General features: G+C 32.5%; 1 protein-coding gene across 1 annotated transcript in view; it reads left to right on the top strand.

The window, feature by feature from the left end:
* The first annotated feature begins 519 nt into the window (after positions 1–519).
* LOC106870259 (actin-related protein 3) overlaps positions 520–7,639 on the top strand; it is a 78,508-nt gene continuing 71,388 nt past the window's right edge. The window contains exon 1 of the mRNA XM_052966753.1: positions 520–850. Coding sequence (XP_052822713.1) covers positions 807–850 — 44 coding nt within the window. The 5' untranslated portion in view covers positions 520–806. The remainder of the gene's footprint in view (positions 851–7,639) is intronic.

Here is a 7,639-nt window from a genome sequence, read left to right as displayed (position 1 = left end):
TGAAAGATTATTTATCTTCGCCTTTTCTTTCCCCTCCCCGTCTCACAACTTATCTGGTTTTTCTGTTCATTTCTCACATTTTCTCATATAACACACCCTTTTTTTACTATTCATCTTTCCTATCTCAGTCCCTCACTCTCACTCTTTCTCCCACCACTCTGTACAACTTTGTCTATCACTTAACTTCTCATTTCTCTCTCTTTGTCTCATCAATCTGTCGCTTATCTTTTTCTCTTACTCTCTCTAACTCCAGTTAACTTTTTCATCATTTCTACTTTTTTCCTATCTACTCTGATAAGTAATCTTTCACATACATTCCCTCTTATTCCTTCTCACCACTTTTTTTTCTATTTGTTTTTGTTTCTCTCCAACTTATTGCCTTCACTCTTTGAAAAATAAAATTCCCGTCTCTGTTTATTTCTTTCTTTATCTGTTTCTCTCTCTCTTTCTCTTTTAAGCAGATTTATCTTCCTCTCTAGTTGTAAGGAGGGGAGAGCAATCCTACCGGAATACGAACAAGCGGCTGATTATGTTCGTTTATGCCACCAGACTGAGGCTGTCCCATCAGTAGCCGCCATCTTGCTATAACACCTGGTAGCGTTGTTTCCTCCTCATACACACACACACAGCACAGTCGGTTCTTTTGAAGCTGTTCACTGACATTCGATTTGACGTGCAAGTCTGAGACCTTAACGTGTCTGCTTGAAGCGTGTACGTTCTCTTTGTACAGATTCTACTCTCTCAACAGCTATTCAGTAAAGAGAGTAAGCTGATAGGCGTCGATATTTCTAACACAAACGAGAGCGATGTCTGGCCGATTGCCTGCCGTTGTCATTGACAATGGCACCGGGTAAGTTGCTGATTTACCACTTCACATTTCCTCTGTTAAGAAATTAGGAGCAATTCTTCTATAAACCAATATAGCATCCATACTTTATATTCGGAGTAAGACCAAGTCTTTAACTAGGAAATCGTTCCCCATCTATGGTATTTTAACATACTTGCGAACGACTTTACAACTACCGTAACTGTCTAGTGGTATATAGGATATAGTTTACAAACCAACACCTCAGTATTATGTTTTATTTAGGAAAGAAAATAAATTTATTCAACATTCGCTTCAGTTTTGTTTTCATATGTTTTCAATACTTTGACCGGATTTTATTTTGTTAGAAAACGGAGAGGGCGTGGTTCCCGTCATGATCAATTTTTTCCAGTGTTTTTTATTTGTTGTTGTTTTGCCCTCATGTCAGCTTTGATTGAGTGGTCCTATAACCCAAGACGCCCCAGTTCTGACCAAACGATCTTATTTATCTACGAACACATTATCTAATGTGTCTCTCTTTAAGACTGTAGGGTGTGATTTAAGAGAGATTTGGCTGTCATTTCTAGCAGGTCGAACGACCACGTAGAAGCTCCTAGTTGGCTCGTTTTTATTTTAATTTTTGTAGGTGTGTCTGGTAAATGATATCTATTGTTTTAAGCATTATCTAATTTAGACGTGTATGTGCTTTGGTCATGTATCAATACTTTTAAATTTCGTGACAGCTTAGTTTATATAATAGCTAAAATTTTGTTACACAAGCCCAACTCTAATCGACACCTGCTCCTCTCTTTCCTTATGTATTCAGTGACATACCACTGTTTTTGCCTTCGTTTTAGAGACTATCAACTTGTCTCTTCTCCACCCTTATGCACTACTTTCCCCCCTATCTTAACATAGTTCAGTTCAGCTCTATTTCTCGAGACTGACTTGTCACCGATCTCGATTTCTTATTACACTCCCCCTTGGATAACTCGATATCTAGTTCCGTTTTTGATTTTTGAAGTGTACTGATCTTAATTTTTCTCGGTGATTGAAGTAATATCTGTTTGTCTTCCTATCTATGTTTACGAAAATAATATTTCACTGAAGTTTGAATATTACTGATTCATAAATATTTAGCATTTCATAATAATAATAATAATAATAATAATAATAATGATGTTAATAATAAACTCCGTGACGAGAGGAGAAAGAATAGAATTTATAATTTTCACTTCACTACTATTCTATGTTAATTTAAGAATTAAATGAAGACTGAATAATTCAACCGGTCGGATACGAATAAATTAACCCTCAATTATATATCCAGTTGGAATTAAATTTTTTTAAAAATATTTTGTCAACCAAATTTATTGAACGTTATAAAGTTTGGCCCCTTTTTTGACTACATTTTGTCGGCAGTTGTGTTACTTCGTTATTTTTTCCCCCTCTTGATCATTAATGATTCTACTCGTTGAAACAGATATTTTATCTTTGTCATGTGATAACCAGGAACTGTCGTAGATCGCTGTGCATATGAAAACTAAATGAATTTAGTCATTTCATTGCTTATTCTTTTATTGATTTATATGTGAATTTATATACAAGCAAGCATACACATAAGTCATATGGGTGGTTTTTGGAAATGTCAAGTTTCTTGCCGAGTAAAGTACATTCTGAATTTTGTAGGAATTAAACGCAAAGTTAATTTTATATTCATACAAAATTAATTTCTCTCTTTACATATATTTTCATAAACTATTTCTATTAAAAATTCTCGCCCTCACTAACACATGCTTGTTGTACTTCTGTGGGCGTAAATATGTGTGTGTGTGTATATATATATATATATATATATAAATGTGTGTGAGATAGAGAGAGAGAGAGAGAAAAGTCTAAGAGTTATCACTAGCTCATGTGCTCCTCTTCCGGCATCACTGGGCCAGCTGATGACTCAGATACACGGCTATCTTTTTGGTGTTAATATATATCTCCTGTTTGTAACTAGTACGCCTTTTCACCCCAAAACCAAAGTAAACTTATTTTTGTCCACAAAATCAGTTTTGTACTCTTTTCCACCCGCATAATGTCTAAACATTTCTTAGTAGAATGTTTTTTTTTTCTAATCCTAACAACTTAAAAAAAAAAAAAATCCTTATGAATAGATTTTCTTTCTATTTAAACTTCTAAATTAAATCCTACTTTTCGAGAGAAAAAAAAATGTCTTTTTAAATGAATGACTCACAGAAAGAATTTTCATAACACATTTAGAAATTATTTGTTCAAAGACACCATTCACCTTCTACATGTGGTAATGATTAACAATAGCAATTCTTTATTTCTTTGGATTATTTCCATTGTTTTTATGTGCCAACCAATTTATGTTTGGTCCTGAAATTTTCCCACAAAATGCAATGAGCACAGTAATTCTCATATCAAGTTTTCTCTTGGTGACATGTGAGACTTTCTTAGCTAGGATATAGAGCACAAGCAACTTAACTGGAGAAAGAGGGGAAAAAATAAACAAAGCAGAACTGGATAGGTGGCACTATCTTTTTATGGGTTACCAAAGTAATGATTCCCGTTTGTTAATGCCAATGCCAGCAGATGGGTAGCTTCATATCAATTTGTTACTCTCTAAATAACATTTCTTTTCCAAAAATTGCAATTGTTAGAATTAGTGGTTTTATTCATTTTAATTTTAATAATTTCCTTCTGGATGTCATTTTTATTTTACAATTTTAGAAAAAGCTTAATGTAAGTCCCACCCCTTTTTAGAAAAATAAAAGTTAATTGGTTGTAAACTAGTTTATACTTTGAAAGTTTGAAATGTCTAATACAACTTTTTAGTAATTCATGCATAATTCTGTAATTAATAATAGTAATTTTAATAATGTGATCAGAAGTAAATAAAATTTTAGGTAAAATTGAAAAAAAAAACAACTTTTTCTATTATGAATTCACAAAATTCAGACTATAAAAATTTATTGATTATATTATTTAGGTTGGGGTATTAATTTTTCCTAGTTTATAATGTTTTTGTAGAAAGCTATTCATTTAGTTTTTGGTTGATTTGGTTTTTTTTTTTAGTTTGAGATTAATAAAAATAAAACAAAAAGGTAGGGCCATTTCTATAAGCAGTAGACAATAGAATTTATAGTAATTTGAATGATTTTAAATCTTGCCAAGACTGACTTTATTTTTCCATCTTTGGGTCAGTAAAATAAGTTTCAGCAATGCTCTAATATCAATTTAATTTATTGGATTAAATTTAGTTTTGTATCAAGCTGTCACAATATACACAAAGAAAGTCTAATAATCTTGTTTCTTACCTATATTCCTATACTGGTTTGGCTTAGTTAGCTTTGCAGATTATTTAGATATTTAATATATAATGACCTTCCTGGTTCAGTTCTTTCTGTATTGAATGTAAAACACTTCAATCTGAGTAAGCTGGTGTCATCTGTGTCTGTAAAAATCAGCTTAAAGTTCACAAAATGGAATAAGTTTCTCATGTGAGAACTGAATTCTAACATTTTGTGGCAGAGTGCTTTTGCTGAAAAGGAAAGTTTTCTTATCTGTTAAAGCACTCTGTCTGAAATATTAGAATTTTGTCATTTTATAATGATGTGAACTTTGTTTATTTCCTAATTGGAATGATGCAATGCAATGTGTTGTTTACACAAGAATGCAATCCTTTAAAGAGTACTTAAATGTAACCTACATTGAATCGCTTTATATTTCTTTCTGTTCTGCCTTTAAAACATTCAAAATCTTTTCTCATTTGGCCATTTTAGCTTTCTTGAATTAGAAGTTAATTTAATTTGGAGCTGAATGATTCCTAACCAGGATCCTAGTACCATCTCTACTTAGAACATAAATAGTTCATATGGTGTTGTTTAGCTTCAAGTCAGTCTGATTGGGCAAATATAATCTAGTCCAGACCACCTCGCTTTTTTTAAAAATTCAGATTGTTATTCAATGATTGAGTTCTTCAATAGTATGTGATTTGAGCAAATATTTGACTGTTCTTTTTAACAGGTTGAGTTACTTGTAGAGGCTTCCTTTTTGTTATACATTCATACATACAGAGAAAGAATTGTTTAACCTGTCACTTAGAATGCATAGTACAGCATATATACTAGTCATGACTTATTAAATAATTCTTTCTTGCTTTCTTTTTCTTTTGTGTTAATAGCAAAAGAAAATAAAATCATTTCCACAGTGCCAAAATTTGATTGGGTGTGCTTCTTTTTATGATTAAAAAAAATGCTTTTTAAAAATCATTTTGTTTTATATATTTAATAACTATGATTCCCTTTAACCTGACTTGATTGATCTCATCCATCAGCCTTGCTATGCATATATAATTTTCCTCAATTATCTGACTCAGAAATCAGTACCATTCTGATGTCTGTAGTTGAATGGTTAATGTTAGGAAGAGTATTCTGCAACCAAAAATTGGCTCCAGACAATTCATATAAATAAAATCCAGTATAAGGTATAATGGATGTAAGGTTAAAATATTGAACTATTAACCACATACCAAGTTAAAACTCCAAGCCTTATTACTACAGCCATTGTATTGTGTCCCTTAGTAAACAAAGCAGGTAATTTTACATACACGAATTTGTTTACTTGACAAAAACAATTATCACTTTTCACATAGTTCAGTGGTTGACAGTAGGAAGGGCATTCCATCAGTATGAACAACTAACAGAGCATTCCTTACCATGCAAGCATGAAAAAATAGATGTAAATAGCATTAAAAACAAAACAGAACATTGTAGAATCAACCAGCTTATTACAAGCTTGAAGAAAGTGGGTGTAAAACTGTTTAGAAGCAATGAAAAGCATTGTGGCTGAATGTCATTCCATATTGTTTAAACATTTAAAAAAATAAAAATTTTAATTTTGCATGCCTGTAGAATAGTTTCTACACAAAACCTCCAAATCTTGTATTAAAACAGGTTGTCCGGAAATATTTTTTCACAGAATCTGTTTTAATAGTTGATAGCAGTTTGGTATTTGATTAACAAGCTTGTTTGAACTGAACAAGTTTATTAATAAAAGTTATTAAACTTGGTAAATGAATATGTTAAATTAATAGAATTTATAAGTACCAAGCTGAATGTCTGTAGCTCCTGTCAGTTTCCTTTTAACCTTATTCAAATCTAAATAGTGGTGCCTCTGTTCAACCCTAATTGATCAGGCATGATTTTAAAGGCATTTCAGTTGTGGCAATCCTGCCTTGTAGGTGTATCTAAGACTGCATTAACTAATGTCTTCTTTTTGTTATTCAAAGTGGTACAATGTGATTTGAGGGAAATTTGGCTGCTATTTCTAGTAGATTGAATGACCATGTAAAGGCTTGCTTGTTGTTGACTGGTGATAGAGAGTTGTTTAAATCTAAATGGCGCTATTCTAGATCCTATATTCCTATTTAGGTCAGGTCATCAGTTTACTGGAACCACTCCTGCCTCATTAACTAAAAATATTTTAAGTTTTAAAGAGGAACTAGTATATTGAATAATAATGATTTCTAAAATCGGTACATGCCATACATTCTAGGGAAGGAACAGTAAATTAACTCTTTCTCCATCATATTTAAATACGAGTTTTAATTAAAAAAATTTTTTTAAATTTTTATGTGGGTGGTGGGAATTTAGTAAAATACCTCACTTTTTTATGAATTGGTGTATTAAGCTGGTGCTTGGAACATAACTTCATAGAAGGTTTTCAGTTATGGGTCTATATATAAGGATTAAATTTAAGTACGAACACTTTAAATAGGAAGCTTTGTATGAAAAGCATCAGAGGCAGCCTTGTGGGTTGGTATCAAAAGGCCATAGACAGATGAAGATACAGTCCAGTTAAATCAACTTCAACACTTGACTGGTACTTATCAATCCCAGAAATATGGAAGATAAAGCTGACCATAGCACAATATATGAAGTTAGAATATAAAGGGATGTAGCTAAGTATCACAAAACATTTTGTCTGGCAGCTTCTCCATTTTAGTCAATTGAATGCCATCACCACTTATAATAACAGAACTAGGGTTTCTAAGAATACTAAAGGCCATATATTTTGTGAGAGAGCATAGTCTATTAAATTTGATCCTATGTATTTCATTGTAATTATTTTATTTGTGCTGAAAGAACAAAAAGTAAAAGTTGGCTGTGACTGAATCTGAGCTGGAAACACAAAAGAATGTAGTATTCCTCTGCATTTATAATAATAATGAACATAAACAATCGTTTCTACTATAAGTACAAGGCCTGAAATTTTGGGGAATGGGGTTAGTTTATTATTTTGATTCCAGTACTCAACTGGTACTTATTTCGTGGACCCTGAAAGGATGAAAGGCAAAGTTGACCTCAGCAAATTTGAACTTGTAATATAAAAGTGATGAAATGCTGTTAAGCATTGTTTGGTATGCTAGCAATTCTGCCAGCTGACCACCCTAATAATGCTCATTGTAATAAGTATAATGTAGGCACAGCTGTGGCTGTGTGGTTTAAGAAGTTTGCTTTGGAACCACATGTGCCAGGGTTCACTCCCATTTTGTAGACTCTGTCAGTTGGCATCATCTACTGCAGAGGTCTCAAACTTTTTAGGCCACTACCCTCCCCTCCTCATGGCCACATAACACCCCCAGCGCCCCCCTCTTTTTATGTATAAATAAATATTTTATATTTTACTAATTCATATATACTATGAATCATTTGATATTCAATATATTTTGTATACAATACTATAATAAATTCATAACATCCCCCAATCCACTGCATTTCAATGCCTCCTTTTTCTCTAACCCCCCCCCCCCCAGGC

The sequence above is a fragment of the Octopus bimaculoides genome, chromosome 3 (assembly GCF_001194135.2).
Source record: "Octopus bimaculoides isolate UCB-OBI-ISO-001 chromosome 3, ASM119413v2, whole genome shotgun sequence".
Taxonomy (NCBI): Eukaryota; Metazoa; Mollusca; class Cephalopoda; order Octopoda; family Octopodidae; genus Octopus; species Octopus bimaculoides.
The sequence above is the reverse complement of the archived record's forward strand: the minus strand, read 5'-3'. Positions and strand labels throughout refer to the sequence as shown.